Source organism: Ailuropoda melanoleuca, chromosome 13, assembly GCF_002007445.2.
Source record: "Ailuropoda melanoleuca isolate Jingjing chromosome 13, ASM200744v2, whole genome shotgun sequence".
In the NCBI taxonomy this organism is placed as follows: Eukaryota; Metazoa; Chordata; class Mammalia; order Carnivora; family Ursidae; genus Ailuropoda; species Ailuropoda melanoleuca.
The window spans coordinates 55,032,036-55,058,008 of NC_048230.1; the positions used below are offsets into that span (position 1 = coordinate 55,032,036).

The window sequence follows — 25,973 nt, forward strand, 5'->3', positions numbered from 1 at the left end:
GCTCCCCCGACAAGTGGTGTTTACCGAAGCTATTCTTTATTTTTTTTAAGATTTTATTTATTTATTTGACAGAGAGAGGGAGCACAAGCAGGGGGAGCATCAGGCAAAGGGAGAAGGAGAAGCAGACTCCATCCCAGGACCCTGGGATCATGACCTGAGCAGAAGGCAGACACTAACAACTGAGCCACCCAGGCACCCATACCAAAGCTATTCTGATGGCCACCTAACGCTGTGGTTTGCTCCGGATGTGGGCCCAGGCCAGCCGCGTCAGCAGCACCTGTAAGTTTGTCGTGAAAGCAAATTCTCGGGCCCCACCCACGACTTGCTAAATCAGAAACTCTGGGGGTGCCACCTGACAGCGTTTGCACAAACCCTGCAAGTGATTTTCACACTTGCTGAGAAGCATTAAGGTTTGAGAGCCACTGGCCTTGGGACCCAGTGGTCCCCGTCTCCACTGCATCTTAGAGGGGGCCATTAAATCCCGACACCCAGGTAGGCAATGATGGCATCTGGGACAAAGTTGGCAGTGTTGGAGGGGCTGAGAGGTGGTCAGACACGGGGTGTATTTTAGTGGGAGAACCAGCACAATTCGCTGAAAGGCTTTGGAGGAGGACCCAAGAATTAGAATCACCTGTGGAGCTTTAAAAACAGCTGAGCCGTTCCCTGTCTGCCCCGATCCTAAGCATTGCTGCGCTTCTTAGAAGCTTTCCAGACATCTAATGTGCAGCCAAGAGCGAGCGCAGACCTAGAAGAGTACTTCTCGAAGTGTGTGTGCACGGGGAGCACCTGGGAACCTCAGGAAATGTCCGTAGGTGGTGGTGGAGACTGGGGGTCTTCATTTCTAACAAGCGCCCACTTGATACGGGTGTTGCTGGGGCTGCTGGCCCGTGGACCCCTCTTTGAGGACCTCGAGCTGGATCCCAGCTCCATCTGAGGCTCGTCAACCTGCCAGCTTCCTTTGTCTCATACCCTGCACCCAATCAAAGGTAAGTCCCGTCAACATTGCCTTGAGATATCCAGAATCTCACTGCTTCTCACCTCCTCCACCACTCCAGTCCTAGCCACCACCCTTCACTCACCCGGTATATCCCCATTTCCATGCTCCTCCACTGATCACTGTTTTCTGTGCAGCAGCTAAAATCCCCATCTTAAACCCTAAGATCACACCATCACTCTCTGCTCAGTTCTGATCAGTGGGCTGACCTCATCTGCAATACCCCTCCTGTCTTTCTGACTTCATTCCCTACCACTCTCTCTCTCTCCCACATCTCTCCAGCTATGCCAGCCGGAACCACAAGTACATTCCTGTCACAGGGCCTTTGCATGTGCTCTTTTCACTACCTTGAAAGCTCTTCTCCCGTATCCACATTGCTCACTCCCCACTTCATTCAGGTCTCTGCTCAAATGTCCCCTCAACAGAGAGGCCTGCCCTGACCATCCCATTTTATTAGCACTCACCCCCTGACACCCTCCACCCCCATCACTCATCCCCCTGCATTAGTGATCTCTTATTGTATAACAGATTATCTCCAAACTCCATGGCTTGAAGCAACAATAATGATTTATCATCTCACTTCGTTTCTGTGGGCCATGAATTCAGAAAGGGCACAGCAGGGATGGCTTATCTCTGTCCACTCTGATTGGGACTTCAGCTGGAAGACAAAAAGCCTGAGGCCTGAGATCATCTGAAGGCCTCTCACTCACATGCTGGCTGTCACCTGGAACCCTCGGCATGGCCGCTCCACGTGGCCCAAGCTTCCTTTCAACATGGTAGCCAGATTCTAAGGACAAGGGTCCCAAGTCACAAGAAGAGGGCCCGGCAGAATCCGTATCCTTGGAAACCACATCGCAGGGCTCTACCACATTCCGTCTGGTAGATGTGGGCTCTCAGTCCAGCCCACATTCGAGGGGAAGGGGATAGACTTCACCTCTGAAAGGAGGAGGAGGGTCAAGGAATCTGCAGACATATTTTAAAAGGCCCACCCTCCCCCTTACCTTGGCTGTATTTTTCCTTAGAACCATTTCACTTCCCAACATACTGTGTTTCTATTTCTGTGTGTTTGTTGTCCGCCTTTGCTGTCCACATGTCAGCTCCTTGTTGGTCCTGATCACTTCCCTACCAGCATGAGGAATAGGAGGTGTGCAATACATATTTTCTGAGTGGGTCCATTACCATGTAGTAATGCCTGTTTGATCGAGGAAACAATCAGGCTGTTTTCTGGGAATCCAAGGACACCGCGTGAGGGACCAACAATCGGCTAATGGAGAAGAGGACCAGAGAAGCTCGAGAGTGGCTAACTGAGATGTGCCTTGTCATCCACCTCCTGGAATTATTCCACATCTGTGGTTCCAGTGAGAGGCCTCTGCGGCTTGCTGCCACAGGGGAGGGCCGTGAATGTGCCTTTGCGCTTTGCTGTTACGTCATGCAGCATACTTCAAAACCACCGGCTACCTGGATGGGAGTCGCCAAGCTTTGGAGAATAACCACAGCAACGGCTGATCGGGTGTGTGCTCAGTGCCGTGTGCTGTGGTAAACATCTGATGGGCCCCAGCTCTGGATTCTCAACAAGAATTGTGTCCCTGCCGGGATGAGCCCACCGAGACCCAGAGTGATAGAGCCAGAGTCTGAAAAAAGAAGAAGAAAAACTGGGTAAGGAAAACAGTGTATACCAGCAGCGCCTGGCTGGCTCAGTCCATAGAGCATGAGACTCTTGATCTAGGGGTCGTGAGTTCAAGCTCCACGGGTGTGGAGTTTCCTTGAAACAAAAAACCAGAGTCCGGCACACTGTTGGGAACTCAGTACGTAGCTGTAGAATGACTGGATTCCTGCTATCTGGTTACGTCTCCACACTATATTCTGTGTGGAAATACATGACTGACGTGTATAATTTAGAGGGAAATAAATTTCTCATTTGGCCGTAGGCTGCCAGCTCCTGAGATGCCACATCCAGACGAAAGCAGGGAAGAGGGTGCGTCGCCTAGAAATACTCGGATACTGAGGTGCCTCCTTTTGGGTAAGTCTGCTTTACTCTATTAACACTGGGTAGCTGAGGTGGCATTTTTGGACTTTCCGGCAAGGAAGAAGGATATGTATGTCTGTGTGATTCTCCGAGAATGCCGGCCCCTGGAGTCGGGCAACAGACTGCGCCTGTCTTCCAGCAAGCTTTCTTCCGTGGCCACTCCACTTCCTTTGGGGAATACCCGCCGCCCCGGGGATGATGGGAAAGCTGCCAATCAAGGTGTCTTATTGTATATCCCCTTATTGTATAGCCCCACCCCCAGAGATCCACCAATTAGAGAACTCTATTCTAGGCTCCCCCTACCAGCACTGCCTCCGTGATTGGTTCAGAGATGAACAAAGGATCACACTGAGCCAATCAGAGTACTCCCTGGGACTCCTCTGCCAGAGTTAACATGGAGAATGAATTTAGCTTTAAAGGTTCAGAGAGCTCCCCAAATCAGCTGCCTTTAGCACCATGTTGTGCTCAGCTCCTCCTCTGTCCCAGATAGGCGACTTACTTAATGGCATCATCCTGAAGGCAAAGAGAGATTTCTGTCCCTCCCCATAATGGCCGTCCTCACAATACTGAGTCACATGGAGTGGAAATTTGATACGGGGACGGAGAAGGGCTGGCAATTATAGAGCCAAAGAAAGTATTGGCCTCCTTTCTTTATATTGAGAGTATTCTTTTTTAAAAAGGGTAGGGGCGTCTGGGTGGCTCAGTCGGTTAAGTATGCGACTCTTGATTTTGGTTCAGGTCATCATCTTGGGCTTGTGAGACAGAGCCCCCCATGGGGCTCCGTGGGAGTTTGCTTGAGATTCTTTCTCTCTCCCTCTCCCCCATCCCCCCCTCCGCTCGTGCGCGCTCTATAAATAAACAAATAAATAAATAAAATCTTTAAAAAAAAAAATGGAGGGGCGCCTGGCTCGCTCACTCAGTGGAGCATGCCAGTCTTGACCTCGGGGGTTGTGAGTTCAAGCCCCATGTTGGATGTAGAGATTACTTAAAGATAAAATCTTTAAAAAATTTAAAAAAAAAAAAGAAAGAAAAAATCTCTGGTTGCATATTGGTACCAGCAAAGACCATCTTTAAGTTGGGATGGTGGATTCCTGGGACTGACGTGTTTGACTCAGCCTCTCATGCCCCATCATGTCTATTGCACAGCAGTTGGGTGCTAGTCCTGGTGATAAGCGGGGAGGGCATAACCGTGAGAAGACACTGTGCTGGGCAGAGCAGCAGCACATGCGAATTCAGCTCCCCCTTGCCAGTTGCTATGAACATTGTTTTCTAAACCCACTTACCAGGGGCCCCCACGGTAGCCTGTCAGCCCCAGCTGTGTAACCTCAAAACCATCGGACTCTTCCTCTTCCTCAGGGCACTTGAAACCCTGATAAATCCTAGCAGATGCTCTCATATTTGCCCTCCACCCATGTCACCTGGTCACTGAGCTTGCAATAATTTGATATCCAAGTTGGGTTTTATTTTGTGGGGGTTTCTTTCTTTTTTGCTTCAAAATAAATTCAAATACTGTATAAGTACACGGTATTAACAGGGAAAGTCCACAACATGTCCCAGAGAAAGCCACTACTCCTTGTTTGGTGGATTTTCCATCAGACTTGTTTTAATGTGTAAAGTGTCATATATTGGAGCACCTGGGTGGCTCAGTCAGTTGAGCGTCTGACTCTCGATTTCATCTCTCGTCACGATCTCAGACTTGTGGGATCAAGCCCCAAGTCAGGCTCCATACTGGACATGGAGCCTGTTTGGGATTCTCTCTCTCCCTCTGCCTCTCCTTTCTCTCTCTCTCTCTCTCTCTCTATCTCTAAAAATTAATTAATTAATTAATTGACTTTAAAAAATAAAGTGACATAATTGTTTATTATCTTTTAAGGGAGTCATACCCTTCACACTATTTTTCAGCTAACCTTTTCTTCAAATAATACATTCTCGATGTGTGCTGTCCAACACATTACCATCACCTCATGTGAATATTTAAATGTAAATAAATAAACAAATAAGTAAAATCAAACCTTCAGTTCTTCTGTCACACTTTGCACATTTCTTTTTTTTTTTTTTAAAGATTTTATTTATTTATTTGACAGAGATAGAGATAGCCAGTGAGAGAGGGAACACAAGCAGGGGGAGTGGGAGAGGAAGAAGCAGGCTCATAGTGGAGGAGCCTGATGTGAGGCTCGATCCCATGACGCCGGGATCACGCCCTGAGCCGAAGGCAGACGCTTAACCGCTGTGCCACCCAGGCGCCCCCACTTTGCACATTTCTAGTGTTACATGTAACTGGTGACTACCACGCTGGACACAGAACATGTCCATCATCACAGAAAGTTCTATTGGACAACAGTGGTGTGGATAACTTTCTACATCCACATATAAACTTCCTACTTCATTCCTCTTTTGCGGGGCCATCCTGTCATTTTTCTAGATATGGATATACAGCAATGTATTCAATCATTTCTGCTTTTGGCCATTGAGTTTCCAGTTTTTCGCAGTTGCAGACAGTGCTGCAAAGCACAGCCTCATGTATAAAACTGGGCTCATCGGAGCCATGTCTGTGCGGAACGAAGTCCCAGAAGGGAAAATGCTCAGATGAAGAGTATAAAACTCTATTCACATTTTTAGCTTTGAAAATAAAACCTTTGTTTTCCAGGAGCTGAGACTGAGAGGAAATATTCTCATTGGTTAATATGTCTGGGTCTATGTCAGTATAGAATAGAAGAAAGGAAAAGTTCCGTGCCTTTGGGTTATTTTAATATCCATAAATTATAGCAGTACAATTTACAAAGTTGCATGTGAAGTGGAGATTCGATTTTGAAGCCAGTGTGGAAAGTAAAAAATGCATATAGTCCAAAAATGTCCCTCAAAAAAATCCCTTAAATGGCCAGTAAAATACAGTCTGAGTTGGTGCACATTATACCTTCCCTTCGTAAGCCTGACATACCCCATCATTCATCTGTGGCAGGAAGCACTGAGCCACGAACTGATTAAAGGAGTGGCCTTGCATGGAAGGGCCAGTGGAGCCAGGCCTGCTGCTGGCCTTCTCCCTCCCGGAACCTTCACTAACCAGACCCAGGCAGCCTTCTGGGAGCCATGACTTTTGGTGTCTCTTGATCCCAGGGCTGACCTCCAGCCTTTCACAGAAGCATATTTTGTTACTCTTCCTGTCATTGCTCTGAATAACACAGACTCTCCTCCACATGGTATGGACATTGCCCTCCCATGCAACAAAGAGAAAGCTCATTCTGTGGGTCTGGTGTGGTGGGTGCTGGCCCGGGAAGTCCTGCACGTTCTTGGCACCATCTCCTGTGAACACCCACGGGAGGCCTGTCTGATCGCTGCTTCTGCAGAGATTCCGAAGAGATTGAGAAGGAAGAGCAGGCAGCTGCTGGAAACACTATGACCCAGGAGGAATTGGGTGCTAATGGACTGCTCTGGCTCCCAAGTTCCCCGCTGCTCAACCCAAGGTCTCAGGTTGATCTGAGGGCATGCAGGTGCCCTCTGTGCCCGTTCAGTGGTTCCTTGGTGAGGACCACAGGACTCAGCCCACCACTGAAGACTGACCTGCAGCTCCCACTGCTCAGGTCACCAAATAGGCAGGAATGACTTCTGAGCAGTCTAAAGCTGTTCTTCCACAAAAGCTTAAACAGAAAATGGAAATAAGTTTGGCAGAAAATAAAATTTCTAGAAATAATAATAACAGTTGAACACAGTGTAGAAAGAGGGGGGAAAAGTTTTATACTGGAGAAACTTAACAAATACCGCCTGAGCCAGGGAATCAAAGTCAACATCAACAGTGGTAAGTCATGTTGATAGGATGTCCCCTTGATGTGATGGAATGAGACTGGCTTTACCTCTGTGGTCTTCCTCCCACAAATATATAACATCAGACGAATCCCAATTGAGGACATGGTACAAAATACCTGACCAGTAATCCTCAAAACCATTATGGTAAAAAACCACAGGACAGTTCGCGAATCTGTCACAGCCAAGAAGCCTAAATTTAGGACAACTATATGTCATGTGGTGGCCTGGAAGGGATCCTAACACGGAAAAAGGACATTAGGTGAAAACCAAAGAAATATCAGGAAAGTATGCATGGTAGTGAAAAATAATGAATCTATCCTGGTTCATTAATTGAAATGAATGTACCATGTGAATGTAAGAGGTTAATAGTAGGGGAAACTGAGTGTGGGTGTGGGGACCCTCAATATAATCTTCACAATTTTTCTGTAAGCCTAAAACTTCTAAAATGGAGGGGTTTTTTCTTTAAGATATTTGCTTAAAGCAAAAATAACAAAGCATTTCAGGGTTTTTAACATAAGTAGCAGTAAAATTTATGACAAATATAGCAAGAAGTATTTTGGAAGCATTTTGTGACGGGATTTTTACATGATATGTGAAGTATTTTAATAACATTTGACGGTAGGCTGTGATAAGTTAAAGATGCATATTATAAGCCCTCGAGCAACAACTAAGAAATAAAGATATAGCCATTACTCCAACAGTGGAGATAAAATGGAATCCTAAAAAATAATTAATCCAAAAGAAAGCAAAAAAAGGGGGGGTACCTGGGTGGCTCAGTCATTGCGCCTCTGCCTTCGGCTCAGGTCATGACCCCAGGTGTCCTGGGATGAAGCCCTGCTCTGAACTCCCTGATCAGTGAGAGGCTTGCTTCTCCCTCTCCCACTCCCCCTGCTTGCATTTCCTCTTTCACTGTCTCTCTCTGTCAAATAAATAAATAAATAAAATCTTTTAAAAAAAAAAAAAAAAGGCCAGAAAAAATAAAAGAACAGGTGAGAAAATCTCAAAGAGCAAGATTGTAGACTTAATTCCAACCATATAAAAAATCACTATAAGTATAAATGACCTAAACATTCCAATTAAAAAGTCAGAGATTGTCAAGCTACATGAAAAAGGCAAGAGCCAGGAAACCAACTTCAAATATAAAGCCACAGATTAGAAGTAAAGAATTGAAAGAAATACACCATGCAAATACTAAGCACAGTCAAATGGAATGGCTATACTAATTTCAAAGTAGACTTTAGTACAAAAATGGGATGTCACAAAATGAAAATGGGGTCAGTTTACCAAGTGACATAAACTCTAATGTGTATGTCCTTAACACAGAACTGGAAGAATAATACATGTAGGGGTGCCTGGGTGGCAGTCAGTTGAGTGTCCAACTCTGGGTCTCAGCTCAGGTCATGATCCCAGCGTTATATGATCCAGCCTCACATCAGGCTCTGCGCTCAGTGCAGAGGCTGCTTGGGATTCTCTCTCCTTCTCCTGCTCCTCCTGCTTGTGCTGTCTCTCTCTAAAATGAAAAGAATGGATCTTTAAAAAAAGAAGAAGAAGGGGCGCCTGGGTGGCACAGCGGTTGAGCGTCTGCCGTCGGCTCAGGGCGTGATCCCGGCGTTATGGGATCGAGCCCCACATCAGGCTCCTCCGCTATGGGCCTGCTTCTTCCTCTCCCACTCCCCCTGCTTGTGTTCCCTCTCGCTGGCTGTCTCTATCTCTGTCGAATAAATAAATAAAATCTTTAAAAAAAAAAAAAAAGAAGAAAAAGAAGAAGAAGACATGCATATGCATAGAACCCAAACAAAAATAATCTGTTTGACACAGAGACTGGGGGTTTATCTGTCAGAGGATTTCCTCTAAATTGAATTACTGGGTCAAAGTACATAATGATTTGAAATTTGGTGGATACTGCCAATTGCACTCAAATGAAGGTATATCAATTCATACTTCCCCAACAATGGGAGACAAACAAGTGAAGGAACAATTGCTGTTAACAATAACCAAATAAGAATAACAGCTAAACCCTATGACCCACCAAATGCACTACTGGGTATTTACCCCAAAGATACAAATGTAGTGATCCGAAGGGGGACCTGTACCCCAATGTTTCTAGCAGCAATGTCCACAATAGCCAAACTATGGAAAGTACCTAGATATCTATCGCTGGATGAATGGATAAAGGAGATATGGTATATACACACAACGGAATACTACTCAGCCATCAAAAAAAAACAGAAATCTTGCCACTTGCAACAATGTGGATGGAACTAGGGGATTATGCTAAGTGAAATAACTCAATCAGACAAAGACAATTATCATACGACCTCACTGATATGTGGAATTTAAGAAACAAGGCAGAGGATCATAGGGGAAGAGAGGAAAAAATAAAACGATGAAATCGCAGAGGGAGACAAACCGTAAGAGACCCTTAATCCTAGGAAACAAACTGAGGGCTGCTAGAGGGGAGGGGGGTAGGGGTATGGGGTAACTGGGGGATGGACATTAAGGAGGGCACGTGATGTAATGAGCACTGGGTATTGTATAAGACTGAGGAATCACTGACCTCTGCCTCTGAAACCAATAATACAGTATATGTTAATTAATTGAATTTAATTTTTTTAAAAAATAGAAAAAATAAATTGCATTAGGGAGAGGAAGAAAAAGAGAATAACAACTAAGATTTTTGAGCACCTACTATATGCTAGGGTATTCCCATTTGTTAACTTTTACTCCTGTGAGAGGGGCACTCTGCTTCTGTCCCATTTTGCAGAGGATTCTAAAAGGGACTGTGAGTGCGGGGCACACAGCAGGTTATGATTATCACAAATGTTGGGTATCTTCGCTTATACACATTTTTTATTTTTCCTGCATAGTTGGGGGGCTAGAAATGGAGAACACAGTAGCTAATTCATCTTGCATGTTTCCCTCTGTCACAGGATTTCTTTGCTTTGCTTTACTATTTTATAGCTCCAGAGGCTGGATGCCGAATTCCAGTAAAGTTTTCTTAATGGATAGTGAAGTATAATTTCATATTATTATCATACATCATGAAATCGCCTTCTTTGGCGTTTTTTATTTTTGTTTTTGTTTTACTCTTTTTCAACCATTTAGCCAGAATAAAGTGTTTCACCTTTTTGGGGGTGTGCACTACCCAGTAAACTGAACACCAGTAAACTGAACACCGCGCCCCTCCCTTTCAAAGATTTTCAACCACTTCCACACCCCCACCCCACCCCCACCCAGCTTAACATGTTTCCTTCTATTGTGAAAAGAAAATTCCATGAATGCAGAAGCTGAGACTCATGAATTTTTTTTTCTGCTCAAGGTGCTTACCTAAGATGAGCTTTGCGATTGGAATGCAAAGGGGCATCAAACAGAATCTCAATCGCATTAGAGAAGATAAGCAGTTATCAGATGGCCTGACTGATTGGGTGGTTAAGCATTTTACTAAGGAAACTACTTTCAGTATTGCATTCAAGGGGCTTAACGAGAGGGATCTGGCCTGGTGAAGTCCTCTTGCTAACTTTTGCTTTTGGTAACGCCATTTCTTTTTTTCTATAACTTGCAGCCAACACAGGTTTTGATTTTCCAAAGAAAAAGTCTGGACAATCTCCCTGCTTTCTTGCCCATGGAGGCAGTCCCCAAATCACTGAGGTCACATCCCCACTGTAATCAGAGTCCTCTGTCTTCCAAAACGAGGGTGCAGAACAAAATAAGGTTATGGGGGGGGGGGGTTCTTCCAACATGCACTCTTCCATTTCTGCAAGTAGAATTCCAAGGCTAACTGAGAGGCAGGCACTGGCGAACATTCTTAGAGACTTAGAAACGCAAATTCATCCTGAGCCCAAAGCAAACTAATCATTTTGAATCAATTGCTTTTCTTTCTCACTAAAGACATTCTCAGCATTTGAAAAAGCCCATTCACTGGGCAAGATGTAATAATTATTATAATCTTAAAAATGACAAGGATTTAAAAAGCCAGATGCCAGATGCCAACCCAGTGAGAATAGGGCTTCACAGGGCTTTCGGGCAGAGGGACCCGGGAGGTTTTCCATCTGCAGTGCGTAACTTGAAGGGAAATCCTGACTCCAATTATAAAGCAAAGACAAAATCCTTTGAATCCTTTCAATACATCCATCTTCTCTGGCCCAAATTGTGTTCTTTCTCCTCCCCCCACCCCACGCCCTCCCGCATTTCCATAAACAATATGACTATCGGCTGAGCCCCTTGGTCAGCAAATAAAGGCAGAGGGCTAAGTAAATTTGCTTCCCAGCAATTATTTTTGTGAGGTCACGGAGTTAAGCATTAAAAGAACACTACTGCAGCCTGGGGTATTCAGTAACTGTATGATTTGTGCTCAAAACTGACAAAAGGACTCGGCCAGTCTTTTACTTCCATACCCACAGAAATCATTGACCACAGGGTCTTTGTTCCCTAAATTCATCTAAGAGGAATCTTTCACATGAACGCCCCTGCATGGCAGCTAATCCCCTCCTGCACTCTGCTTCCCAAACAAAGTCCGTTTGGTCATTTGGTCTGAGTCTACACCTGCAAATTATCAGGATAATTATGATCTTTTAAAAAATGAAAGAAGGTAAAAGGAACGTCTAAGGGGTTGAGGGGAAGAAAAAGAAAAATCTACCAAGAGCTTTCATCTCCAGAGTAAGAATTAGCAAGCTTTTTCTGGAACGCGGTAGAAGAGAGTGAGTGTTTTCAGCTTTGAGGGTCACATGTAGGGTTTCCGTGGTGAGACCACGGACTCTGCCTTGGGCGTGAAAGTAGCCACAGATAACACTAAAGCAAATGATGGTCACGCAGGCTCCAAAACAACTTCGTTTGTGGACCCCAGAATTTGAACTGATGTAATTCTCATGTGTCATAAAAATATGATTCCTCTTTTGAGTGCTTCTCAACCATCTAAAAATGTAAAACCCATTCTTAGCTTGTGCTAAGATTGGCCCGGGGCCATAGTTTGTGGATCCTCCTTGATCTAGAAGGGCCAGCCTTTGAAGACCCCTTTTGGTCTTGGTGATATGGATCGTTCTTGATGGGTCTCACTACACTGCCAGGGAAGTGTGGACATTTGAAGACACAGCCGGATAATGGTTTCTGGATCCTAATATCCTATCCAGAACGCAATGAGGAATTCCGGGAATGGAAGCCAGGAACTAGACATCATGCCACATACACTGAAAAGCCCTCATCAGGCTTTTAATTGCAATTCATCCACCTAAATCCTGGGAAATTTAGCATTCTGGTCAGACAGAGAAAATTGTCACCCAGGTGACTTCCTGTGAACCACGATTCTCAGCCTCAGCGCTTCGCATGTGTTGGGCCAGGTGATTCCGCTGTGGGGCTGGCCTGGGCGCTGTGGGAGACTTAGCAACACCCCGGCCTCTACCCCCCAGACCCTAGTTGCGTTCCCCAAGTTGTGTTCGCCCATCAGAAATGTCTCCAGACATTGCCAAATGCTCCCGGATCTAAATCAGCTCTGTCAACAGAACTTTCTGTGACAATAGAAATGTTTTCTATCCCGGCTGCCTATGCACCACTCTTGAGTACGGAGTACTTGAAATGTCCTAGTATGCCTGAGGAGCTGAATTTTTACCTTTTTAAACTTTCATTCCTTGAAAATTAAATGGAAGTAGCCTCATATGGCTAGCGGCTACCATATTGAATGGTGCGGCTCTAACTCAGGACACCACCCCGAGCACCCCAGCACCCTCGCAATCACTGTGCCAGACGTGAGAAGAAGCACAGCTTTGTGTCTGCAGCAGGGACTCCCCAGACACTGATTCTGAGGTTCATTCATTCATTCATTCATTCAGTTAATGCATTTATGAGCACCTACTGCATGCCTGGGGATAGATACATAGATGAACAGGAGGAATAAAATCCCTTAAGGGACTTTCATTCCTAGTGCTGAAGACAGACCAAAATATAAATTTCAATAAAGTAATTGAAAGTCATGATCAGGACTTTATGCAATAGAAAAAGTGGGTTGGGAGAGGTTCTCCTTTACAGCAGATGTCTGGAGATAGCTCTCCAAAGTGCTATTTAAATTAAAATTGCAATGTGAATTGCTTAACACAATGCCTGATGCCTGGAACAGAACAAAGACTTAATGAATGTTACCTGCTCTTCCTTTTAAAAGCCAGCATTCCTTAACCTTGTAAGACGTTTACTACTTGCCAGGTATTCTTGTAAGGCTCACACAATGTTACATCTATCATGCCCATTTTTACAGATGAGGAAAACTGAGTCCCATTAACTTGTTCAGCATTGCACATCAAGGCTATAATCAAGCTAGGATTAGACACCAACCTGTGCCTGCATTACATGAATCTGAGCAACTCATTTGGATTTTCCAGAGCCAAAATATACTAAATTTTTTTAAATTTCATTTTTAAATTTGCCTCAGTTTTTAAATTTGCCTTACACACTAAAGATAGGGAGCTAATTAGATGTGCCTTCCTGTCCTGGGGAAGAAGGACTTCTGTAGCCTTCATCTCCTGATTGAAATCCCAGCCACCAAGAATTCTTCGATAATAAATTGCAACTTGTTTTGAATGTGTACGAATCTCTGGTTTCTAGGTACAATGAAAAACACTGCCTTTGCTTCCTAAATCCTGAAACACAAGAAGCTGGGTCAGCTGAGAGACTCTCGGCTATAAACAGGAGAGAAATTTTAATTCAACATTTCTCCTTGCAATAGCCCTGGCACCTTGACCGTCAGCACAAGGAGGCTGCCTCGTCTGACCGAATTCACACAGAGGCGGGCTTCAAAAGGGAGTTTTAGCCTGCCCACTATAATTTCTTTCCAACCCCAAAACCAGTACTCTGGGTGCTTTCTCCGTCATTTGCAGACATACACAGAGCAACACCTAGTACACGTTGCAATTTATTTTTTTCTTTTTTTTTTTCAAGATTTTATTTTTCAGGGGCGCCTGGGTAGCGCAGTCGTTAAGCGTCTGCCTTCGGCTCAGGGCGTGATCCTGGCGTTATGGAATCGAGCCCCACATCAGGCTCCTCCGCTGGGAGCCTGCTTTCTTCCTCTCCCTCTCCCCTGCTGTGTTCCCTCTCTCGCTGGCTGTCTCTCTGTCACATAAATAAATAAAATCTTAAAAAAAAAAAAAAAAGATTTTATTTTTCAGTCATCTCCACACCCAAGGCGGGGCTGGAACTCACAACCCCGAGGTCAAGAGTCGCCCGCCCCACCGACAGAGCCAGCCGGGCGCCCCATACATACATTGTCATTTCTCATTTCAGCTCTCATACTGTACATGCGGCCTTTTCCCATCTGTTTGGTGCCATATTTCACACATCTTTTTGCTTTCTGTTGGTGACTTGGTTGTTTAGAATGGCCCCCCAGTGCAGGGCTGAAGAGCGGGCTAGTGTTCCTGAACTCGGGAAGGCTGGCGTGTGCCTTAGCAGGGAAATCCCAGTGCTCATGAGGCTTCCTCCAGCATGATGACTTCCAGTGATGTTGGCCATGGGGTCCATGTTAATGAATCAACTATGTATGTTAAATAAGGTGTCTTTCAGCAGAGACACACATAGAACAAGGTTGTGTATTGATTGGTTGATAAAAATGTTGTGACCAGAGGCTCACAAGAACCTAACCGAGTATTTGTTCTAACAGCAATGGTTTAGAATTTGAGAATTCGATGTTCATGGCGACTACAGAACACAGCTACCTTGAATGGGGAGAATCAGTGTATGTAGCTAACGTGGGGGATTTCGATCAGAACACATCCCAGGTATAAACCCGCTGGGTGGTACCCCCAGGTCATACAAGCGAATCCCTGCTTAGAGCTGGCCCTAACAAGCGCTTATTATATGTCGGCAAGGTTTATACCGCTGATCTTGTTTTCTCTTTTATGGCGTGGACTTTCAATGAGTGTAAGATGGAGACCAGAAAAATGCTCTAGGCTGTTTTTCCGGTACACCATACTAGTGCAACGTTGGCTTGAGGAATCATGACAACAGCTAACACTTACGGAGTGGAAACTAGATGCCGGCCATTTTTGTAAGGGCTTTACTTGTATTTGCTCATAACTCTCCCAGCCACTCTGTAAGGGAATTTATTATTGTGCCCATTTTACAGAGGGGGAAACTAAGGTCTTAAGAGGCTAAAAATACTGGTGTCGCCTCACACAGCACATGGAGCCGTTGAATCAGGATTTGAATTCAGAGCCCATGCTCACAACCATGAAATCGCACTGCTGTCTGGCCCCTATGCCCTCTCTCCCCCTCCCTGTCCTGCCACCCTGTGCCTTAGCAGGTGTCAAACAGGAAGAAGCACATCTGCTCTTTGGGTCAGGTTCAACAGTACAAACCGGCTTCTCAGAAGATCCTGAAGGCTGGCTTTCCAGAGGAGCTTCTATAGAAAGAAAGGCTGTTGAATTTTCAAGATGTTCTTTTGCAGCAATGATCTAATCACATATGACGAAATATGCAAGTGTCCCTTAATTCAGATTATCAAATGTCTTCTTTATGCCTTACCCGATGCATCTGTGTCCAGAAATCCTGAGTCTTTTCAGCGTCTTAGATTACTTATTAATTCCTAGTCTGTCTTTCTTTCTTTCCTCCCTCTGTCCCCCTTCCTTCGTTCCTTCCTTCCTTCCTTCCTTCCTTCCTTCCTTCCTTCCTTCCTTCCTTCTTTCAAAAGAGAACCCCAATGAGCTGGGGGTGGGCAGAGGGAGAGAGAATCTTAAGGTGACTCCCAGCTGAGCACGGAGCCCAACACAGGGCACAGGGCTCGATCTCATAGATCATGAGCCAAAATCAAGAGTCCAGTGCTTAACCAACTGAGCCACACAGGCACTCCTTTGAACACAATTTATTAAGTGCCTACTGTGCACCAGGCCTATTCTAGTAGCTAACGGTGAACAAAGCAGACACCGTACTGGCATTCGGAGCATCTAATAAGAGAGGCAAAAATTTTTTTTTTTTTTAAAGATTTTATTTATTTATTTGACAGAGATAGAGACAGCCAGCGAGAGAGGGAACACAAACAGGGGGAGTGGGAGAGGAAGAAGCAGGCTCATAGCAGAGGAGCCTGATGTGGGGCTCGAACCCATAACGCCAGGATCACGCCCTGAGCCGAAGGCAGACGCTTAACCGCTGTGCCACCCAGGCGCCCCAAGAGAGGCAAAATTTTAACAAGAATTTATACAAATCATTTAATTTTGCTTTTGAGCAGTGCCACAATGCTTTTGAGCATCAGGAGTGAAGGGCAGGGAGAAGGTTGATGTGGCTGTCACATGAGAAAAATGGCCCTAGAGAGCAGAGAATGAGGTTGCAGATACGACTGGGGCCATATCGCCAGGGGCCTGGGGGACGGCAGAGAATGGGGTCTTTCTCCTGACACAACAGACAGCTGTGGAAAGTGGAGGTTGTTTCCTCCAACACTTTTTTTTTTTAAGATTTTTATTTTTATTTATTTGACAGAGAGAGAGAGAGAGAGAGCACAAGCAGGGGGAGCGGTGAGCAGAGGGAGAGGAAGAATCAGACTCCCCTCTGAGCAGGGAGCCCAATGCGGTGCTCAATCCCAGGACCTGAAGGCAGATGCTTAACCAACTGAGCTACCCAGGCGCCCCCTATCTTTTTTAATTAAGGCATAATTCCGGGGCACCCGGCTGGCTCAGTCAGTAGAGCATGTGACTCTTGATTTCAAAGTTGTGAGTTCAAGCCCCACATTGGGCATAGAGCTTATATTTATATATATATGTACATTTCATATACCATAAAATTCACCCTTTTATCTATTTTTTTAGGTAAGATGTTATTTTTTTAGGTAATCTCTACACCCAATGTGGGACTGGAATTCACAACCCCGAGATCAAGAGTCTCACGTTCCTCCAACAGACCCAGCCAGGTGCCCCTAAAATTCGCCCTTTTAAAGTGTAAGATTCAGTGCTTTCTTAGTATATTCACAGAATTGTGCAGCCATCACCACTATCTAATTTGAGAACATTCTCATCATTCTCCCCCAACCCCCACAAGAAACAATGCCCATCAGCACTGACTCCCCATTCAGCGCTCCCTCCAGCCCCTGGCAACTACAAACGTAGTATCTGTCTCTATGAATTTGCCAGTTCTGGACATTTCACGTAAATGGACTTACGCAGTAGGTGGTCTTGTGTGTCTGGTTTCTTCGCTCAGCATCATGTCTTCAAGGTTCATCCATGTTGTATCCTGTGTTACCACTTACCCCTTTTTGTTTGTTTTGTTGTTTCTACCAGTTTCTCTCTTTTTTTCTTGTTTTAGGTTTTGTTTTGTTTTTTTAAAGATTTTATTTTTAAGTAATCTCCACAACCAACTTGGGGTGCAAACTCACAACCCAAGATGAAGAGTCAATGTGCTCCACTGGCTGAGCCAGCCAGGCGCCCCTGCAGTATTGTTAACTATGTGCCCATTGTGTTGTGGCACAAGAGATCCCTAGGACTTACTCATCTTCCAGGACTGAACCCTGTACCCACGGAACAGCAACTCCTTATCTCCCCCTCCTCCCAGGCCCTGGCAACCATCTTTCTTTTTCTTTCTTTCTTTCTTTCTTTCTTTCTTTCTTTCTTTCTTTCTTTCTTTCTTTCTTTCTTTCTTTCTCTCTCTCTCTCTCTCTTCCTTCCTTCCTTCCTTCCTTCCTTCCTTCCTTCCTTCCTTCCTTCCTCTTTCATATTTTATTGATTTATTTGAGAGAGAGGGGGAGAGAGCACAAGCAGGGGGAGGGGCAGAGGGAGAAGCAGACTCCCCACTGAGCACGGAGCCCAATGGGGGGCTCAATCCTACAACCCTGAGATCATGACCTGAGCTGAAGTTGGATGCTTAACAACTGAGCCACCCAGGCACACCTACTTTCTATTTTTATAAAGTTGATTTTTGATACCTTATATGAACAGAATCATTTGGGGACTGGCTTATTTCACTTAGCATAATGTCCCCTGGGTTCATCCCTGTTGCAGCACGTGACAGAATTCCCTTCTTTTTTAAGACCACATAATACTCCATCGTATGGATAGACCACCTTGTCTTGATTCAAATGTCGATGGACATCTGGGTTGCTTCCACATCTTGGCTATTGAGAATAATGCTGGAACGAATGTGGGTGTGCAAGTATCTCTTGGAGGACCTGTTTTCAACTGTTTTGGATAAATACCCAGCAGTGAGATTGCTAGATCGTGTGGTAATTTGTTCAGGAAGCTTCGTACTGTTTCTCACAGGGGTGGCCCCATTTTACAGCCCCACCATGGTGTGTAAGGGTTTCAATTGCTCTACATTCTTGCCAACACTTATTATTTCCAGGTGTTTTGACAGGGACCCCCCTAATGGTGAGGTGCTATCTCATTGTGGTTTGGATTTGCATTTTCCTGATGATTCATGACATTGAGCATCTTTTCATGTGCTTCTTAACCATCTGTGTATCTTCTTTGGGGAAATACAAGTCTTTTGCCCATTTTTAAATCACTTTGTTTTTCTTAATTATCGAGTTATAGGAGGTCTTTTTTTTTTTTTTAATTACTCTCTAAGCCCAACATGGGGCTCCAACTCACAAATGACCCCAAGATCAAGAATCACATGCTCCACTGACTGACCCAGTCAGGTGCCCCAAATGTGCTTTATATATTCTGGATATTAACCACTTATCCAAAATATGGCTTGCAAATACTTTCTCCCCTTCCACCTGGGAGAAAACAATCAACAGAATGATCAGATCGATCAATAGAGTGAATCAACATCTGTTGATTATTTGCCTTGCTTTGCAGACGTTTTTAAGTTTGCTGTGGCCCCATTTGTCTATTTTTGGTTTTGTCACCTGTGCTTCTGGTGTCATATCTGAGAAATCATTGCCTATTCCAATGTCATAAAGCTTTTCCCTATGTTTTCTTTAAAAAAAAAAAAAAGATTTTATTTGTTGGAGAGAGAGAGCGTGAGAGAAAGCAAGAGACTAAAAGAGAAAGAGCACAAGCAGGGGGAGCGGCAGGCAGAGGGAGAAGCAGGCTCCCCACTGAGCAAGAGCCCAACTCAGGGCTCGATCCCAGGACCCTGGGATCATGACCTGAGCCAAAAGCAGACACTTAACCAACTAAGCCACCCAGCCGTCCCTTCCCTATATTTTCTTCTGGGAGTTTCATAGTTTCAGATCTTACATCTAAATCGTTAATCCATTTTGAGTTAATTTTTGTATATGGTAGAAGATAAGAGTCCATTTCTTTCTTTCTTTCTTTCTTTCTTTTTTTTTTTTTTTGCATGTGGACACCCAGTTTTCCCAACACCATTTGTTGATGAGACTATCCTTTCCTCGTGGCATTGTCTTGGCACCCTTGTTGAAGGTCATTTGGCCTTATACGTGAGGGCTTTCTCTGGTCTCTGTTCCACTGATCTACTTCATTCCCTTTTATGGCTGCATAATATTCCATTATGTGCATGGACCACATTTTATTTATCTAGTCACCAGCAGATAGACATTTGGGTTGTTTCCACTTTTTGGCTATGGGCAATAAGGCTGTGATAAACATTTGTGTACAAGTTTTTGTGTAGATGCATGTTTTCAATTCTCTCGATTATATACCTAAACATAGAATTTCTAGGTCAATGGAAATTCTATATTTCATATTTTAAGGAACTGTGAAACTGTTTTCCAAAGTGGCTGCACCGTTTTACATTCCCATCAGCAATGTATGGACATTCCAATTTCTCTATATCTTTATCAACCTTGCTATTGTATTTTTATTATTGTAACCACCCTAGAGGATATGAAATGACATCTCATTGTGGTTTTTATTGGCATTTTCCTAATAACTAATGATGTTGAGCATATTTTCATGTGCTTATTGGCCGTTTATGTGTCTCTTTGGAGAAATATCTATTCAAACTTTTGCCCACTTTTAATTGGGTCATTTGTCTTAAAGGCAATAAAATGGTTAGGTTGTAAGAGTTCTTTATATATTTTGGATACTAATCCCTTAGCAGATATATGATTTGCAAATATTTTATGACAATGTATTAATTGGGCAGGAAATTACCAGATTAACGGTATACAAAAATACCTTGTACAGGTGCATCCATTCCTACCTGTTTACCAGGGGATGGAGTCGATAATGGTACACTTAGATTTCTTTGTATGTTCAACTCATCAACTAGGAATGGCACAGATTTTAAGATTATTGGTAGCTAGAATAGTGATACATTTATAAGTACATTAGTTACCATGTGTCAGATACTGTCTTAAGCATTTCACATGTTTTAAACTCATTTAATCCTTCTACATTTACTCTATCTGCATTTTATAGATACAGAAACTAGGGTATAAAGAATTTATGTACTTTGCCCAGGGTCACACAGCTAGTAAATGATGGATCTCAGATTTGAACCCAGGCTTCTGGCTCCAGAATCTGAGTGTTTAACCACAGCACTGCAGTGAGTTTCATGGGCAGCTGGGGATCTTTCTTCTCCTCTGGAGTATCTTTCCTAGTTTGTGACCCAAGGTAGGCTTCCAGCCTCATCGTTCTAAAATTGGGTTGTTTAATGAGATGATTCCAGTTCCTTTTTCTTCTCAAACATCTGTGATGTCATGGCCACATCTCTCTCAACCAGGCATTTAGAGATGACTTTACAGCACATAGTCAGTCTCATTTACATCATCCCAGAGAGGCAGCTTTACATGGAGTGATTTGGGGTATAGTTTTTGCCATCAGGTGTTTCTGGGTTCAAATCCCAGCTCTGCCACTTGGAGGCTATATGACCACAGGCAAGTCACTTAACTTCTCTGTGGTCCAGGATCTTCACCTGTCACATGGGGCTGCTAATAACTTCCCACTTTATAAGTTATTTTGGAAGTTGAGTGACATAATGCATTATAGCACCCAGCTCATAGTTTATACCCAATCAAAGAACTTTCAATTACAATGAAAATAAATAATACTTGAGAGCAATCAGGGACATAGATATTATCAGTTCCATTTTACTAATAAAAATATTTGGGATCCCTGACAATGAGTCAAGGCTCAAGACCACACCATAGCTAAGTGTCGGGATATGCCTTTTATTCTGGCCTAACACCAAGTCTTATGGGCTTTTTCTCCCCTCATATCCGCCAGAGGATCTAGGAACCCAACATAGACCTTTCACATATGAATTATTTATTCAGTTGGATTCTGAAAACACCATAAAATCTTGCATGACAACACATAATCTTCATACACTTTTCTTTTTCGTATTTCACCCAGGGAGATATAAATATGTATTTTCAAAAAATAATATGTATATGTGTATTTTCAAGTTAAATATAAATTGTATCCTGTTAAAAAAAAAAAAACTATGAAAATCAAATAGGGACCGTGTAAGGTGCTGATATTACGATTTAGTAACAGTGAAAAAATAACTAAGATGCACCTGTAAGATTTGAGTAGTCAAGAAGGGTCAATATATATTGTGGCATATGTGTTTAAAAAAAAAAAAATGAAGCTTCTGGGGCGCCTGGGTGGCTCAGTTGTTAGGCGTCTGCCTTCGGCTCAGAGCGTGATCCTGGTGGTTTGGGATGGAGCCCCACATCAGGCTCCTTGGCTGGGAGCCTGCTTCTTCCTCTCCCACTGCTCCTGCTTGTGTTCCCTCTCTGGCTGGCTCTTTCTCTCTCTGTCAAATAAATAAATAAAATCTTTTAAAAAAAAATAAAAATAAAAATAAATGAAGCTTCCCAAATGGGGAGGATAAGGATTGACCTATTTCCTTGTTCTTTCAAATTATAGATTGCAAGATTAAACCTGAGAGATCTGTCACACACTTTGCTTTATTTCTCATCACTGGTGGGTAGCACAGCTTTCTGGGGAGGGGGAAACCCTCAGCCATAAACGAGCTCTATTTCAGGAAGAATGTCAACTGATTAGAAAAAAACCCAAAAAAAACCAAAAACCCCCCACTGTATTTATTTGTCCAGCAGCTCCTCTCCCTGCTGAGAAGCAAAAGTTGCTTGGCTTTGTTGATTCTCGCACCGTCCCTGTTAAATTCCTCACCAGTGGGGAGAGGCGTGTGAACAATCTCGAGACGCTTTCTGTCCAAACTCAGTAAAAACGTGCAGTCCTGTCGGGGGACCCCACGAAGCTTCTCAGAGCTGAGCGGCCTGGCGGGGAGAATCCTCGCGGATGTTTGATAAGGTTTAATTCCCTGCGCCCGCGCGGCTTAGGCGTGTAAATTACAGGAAGCACGGCCGCAGCAAAGACGCTCCCTCGGAAGCTCGGTCAGGAAGGGGTGGTATCAAGGGTCGTAAATTGCCCTGTGGCTTTTCAGGCCTTTATGAGCTCCCAGGCCTCCTCCACAATAGGCTGCAGGATGACTCTTAACACCTCATTAAGGTTGTTTTTTACCAAATGCTAATAATAAAAAGGAGCCCTAAAAGCCTGGCTCATTTTTATTCAGAATCCTCTCCTCTGGAATATAAAAAGATGTCATAAAATGGAAATACAATGGAGAGCCCACATCTTGGGGAGACCCATTGAAATTTTCATGTTGACAAGAGTCCAGGGAAGTCAAGGCTAGCCACCTGGGGGTGGAAAAGTGCCTTCTCCTCCCGGCAAAGGTACCTTCAGTCTCAGGAAAAACGTTAATGCCCCTGAGGTCCCTAATTCCCATATTGCTGCTTCTCCTGCTACAAAATATTATTTTGGCTTTTTCTTTCTGATCACAACGCTGGGGCCTTTTCAGAGCTGTCTCTGATGCCTTTTTATTTATTGTGTAGTCTACAGCCTCTATTAGGGCCACAATTAATTTAAAAAAAAAAAAGAGGGGTCAGTGCTAAAAAGAGGGGTATACTCATAAATCCCAGGACAGGGAGAAAAAGATACTACATATGAGCCCCCAAAGCTGTAGTTTCTAGACGTCCTGATGTGAGACAATGGAGCTCAACAGGAACCCTTGGAGTCATTGTCCAGCTATATGGCCCCAGCATGAGACCCCTTCTCTCTGTGCCTGCCTCTTAAGGTCAAGGGTGGGAGTACCTGCTTCCCAGATGTGGGAAGATCTTCTGAGGATTGAATGAACGATCTGGGAAATATGGTCACCTGGGTGCTTGGCAGACAGAAAGCCCTCAGTGAATTGCTACTTAGTATTCTTTAGTCCACTCATTCAGCACCTGTTTCCTGAGCAACTACTTTGTGCCCAACACTGTTGCAGCAGCAAACAAACAAAACAACCATCTCTTCCTGGGCTAACCTTTTAGTTAGTAATTATTCTCAAAGATACCTGACAGTAAGGGCAGAAAGGGTCTGTCCATTCACTCCTTTGCCCCTTGAGAGGCATGGGACATCCCCACTCAAGATCTGGGGTGAGGGGTCCCCCAGGATGCACAAATCTTTCCTTGGTTTAGACCAGTTTCTCAACCTGAGCACTATTGATTTCTGTGGCTGGAAAATTCTTTGTTGCGGGGGAGAAGGGGCTCGTTCTGTACACGGTAGGCTGTTTAGTAACACCCCTGGCCTCTATCCGCTGCATGCCGAGAGCACTTCTTCCCGAACTGTGACAATCAGAAATGTCTCCAGAATTGCCATGTGTCCCATGGGGGGTGGAATTGAGAACCCCTGCTCTGCCCACACCTCAGTATCCTCATCTCTGAGCTAAAATAACAATCTTATCTATTTTGCAGATAGTTAGATGTGAGAGGTGAGTAGAATAAAGCCTTGGCCTGGCACATAGTAAGCCCTCAATAAAAGTGATCTATTAGCTGATACTGCCGCTGTCCCGTATCTCACCTCTGAAGAGGACTTTGGTGAGGCCAGGGTTTCCCTGTGGTCACAGGTGCTCTGAACTCTGAGAGTGCCCTGAATTTGGTGGGGGAACCTCAGCTCAGCCTGGCGCTCGTCCTCGCCAGTGCCGGGGCGAGCAGGACGGCGTTTGCGCAGCCTCGGCCAGAGGACATCTGTGAGTGATTTATGGACCGTCCTTCCAATTTGGCCTTTGCCAGTGAAAAGGTCCAGACAGTTATAGAAAATTAGACTTGACTTTTTAACACGCAAATGCATTTCAGCTGCAAGTCTGACCCCTCGCGGGGCCTTCTCCTACCATTCTCATGAGCAAGTTTGCTTGCTTCCAAGTCTCTTTTTGTGGGAGGTTTCTGGAAACTCCAAAAATCCCAGTTTGTGCCAGAGGCGGAGTAAGAAAGAAGAGGGAGAACAGAGCAGTTCAGAGCACGAGCTATGGAGACACAGACACCATCCGAGCAGGACCTGAGACAAGTCACTTCGGCGCTCTGAGCCTGTTTCTGAGCCTGTCAAATAGGAACAAATAGGATTTGAGGGAGAAAAAGCAAGTTAAGAGCTGTCTTGCCTGATGTATCGTAGTGCCCAATAAATGGTAGCTAACTATGAAAAAATTATGTGGCCCTGCCCTGGGACTCACCAGAAGAGGCTCTATCCCCCCGGAACAGAGGAAGTGGGGTGATGAATATGTCCAGGTTTGCCTGAGACTCTCTGGGGTTTAGCCCTGAGAATCTCAAGTCCCAGGAAACGCTACGGTCCTGGGCAAAGAAGTACAGCAGGACACCCTATGGAATGACTTTGAAAGTGATTTTCTGGTTCAGTGTCCCGGGCAGAGAGCCCAGGAGGGTTCAACTGTGACTAGCTGGTGGTTTGGGAAGAGCCGCGAGCCCCCCTCACCCCGTGGGCCACTCAGGAGAGAATCTGCTTTGTGAGTTTGGAGAGGAGTTTTACGAGCACTCTGCGTGATGGTTTAATGGTCCCGGGTGATTTATCCTATCTGGAGAGTCATTGCTCTAAGGAGAAACCTGCTTCTCTGAGCTTCTGCTTTCCTTTATCATCAGACCTTTCATCTTCCCCGAGAGTGGTCTCCATCCTCCATAAATAACCTTATTACGGCCACACAAAGGCAGGGCCCGGCCGCCTGGGAGACTGGACTTCTCAGACTGTGGTTTCATAAACCAGTTCGACCAGAAACTGGGAATACTTAATAGGATCTACTGAGGACGTTTTAAATGGACGGGAAAATGCAGGGGGGACTGGGGTGGTGGGTCCATGGAATGCTAAGCTCAGAATCACACACAACCCGCTCTCCGAAGTGGCAGCTTAACAAGGAGAAGGCATCCACTGAACTCCCCTCCCCTGGACATCTCGAGTGAGTCCTTAAAATGCAAGAACGCCTTCCCAGGGCAAAAATCTCTCAAATGAGGTGGGCAATGCTTTAAATCAGTACTATTCAGTAGAAATTTCCAGAGTGATGGAAATGCTCTATAATCTACATGAATATGTAGCTACCCACCACAAGCAACTATTAGGCACTTGAAGTGGTGTGAGTAGGACTGGGGAGCTGAATTGCTGATGTCATTAGTTATGATTAATTTTTTTTTTAAAGATTTTATTTATTTATTCAACAGAGATAGAGACAGCCAGCGAGAGAGGGAACACGAGCAGGGGGAATGGGAGAGGAAGAAGCAGGCTCATAGCAGAAGAGCCCTGATGTGGGGCTCAATCCCATAATGCCGGGATCACGCCCTGAGCCGAAGGCAGACGCTTAACCGCTGTGCCACCCAGGCGCCCCAGTTATGATTAATTTTAACTTAAAGAGCCACATGTAGCTGGTCGTTGCCATATTTGAAAGCATAGGTTTTGTTTTTATGATTTTTTACAAAATTGAAGTATAGGGGCGCGTGGGTGGCTCAGTCGGTTAAGCATCAGCCTTCGGCTCGGTCATGATCCTAGAGTCCCAGGATGGAGCCCCGTGTTGGACTCCCTGCTCAGCGGGGAGTCTACTTCTCCCTCTCCCTTTCCACCACCCCGCTCATGCTCTCTCTTGCAATCTCTCTCTCCCCAGTAAATAAATAAAATCTTTTTAAAATCTTTTTTAGGGGCGCCTGGGTGGCACAGCGGTTAAGCATCTGTCTTCGGATCTGGGTGTGATCCCGGAGTCCTAGGACCGAGCCCCACATCAGGCTCCTGCGCTATGAGCCTGCTTCTTCCTCTCCCACTCCCCCTGCTTGTGTTCCCTCTCTTGCTGGCTGTCTCTATCTCTGTGGAATAAATAAATAAAATCTTTTTTAAAAAAATTTTTTTAGGGGCGCCTGGGTAGCGCAGTCGTTAAGCGTCTGCCTTCGGCTCAGGGCGTGATCCCAGTGTTCCGGGATCGAGCCCCACATCAGGCTCCTCCACTGGGAGC

General features: G+C 44.8%; 1 protein-coding gene across 3 annotated transcripts in view; it reads left to right on the plus strand.

Annotated features, from left to right (window-relative positions):
* Window positions 1–416: 416 nt before the first annotated feature.
* Window positions 417–25,973, plus strand: part of SALL4 (spalt like transcription factor 4) — a 96,793-nt gene continuing 71,236 nt past the window's right edge. The window contains exons 1-2 of one of the 3 annotated variants that reach the window (XM_034641264.1): window positions 417–986; window positions 2,923–3,014. In XM_034641264.1, coding sequence (XP_034497155.1) covers window positions 2,939–3,014 — 76 coding nt within the window. In that variant the 5' untranslated portion in view covers window positions 417–986; window positions 2,923–2,938. Of the gene's footprint in view, window positions 987–2,491; window positions 2,651–2,922; window positions 3,015–25,973 lie in introns of those variants that run through there. The other 2 variants (XM_034641263.1, XM_002912974.4) reach the window with 2 other exon arrangements.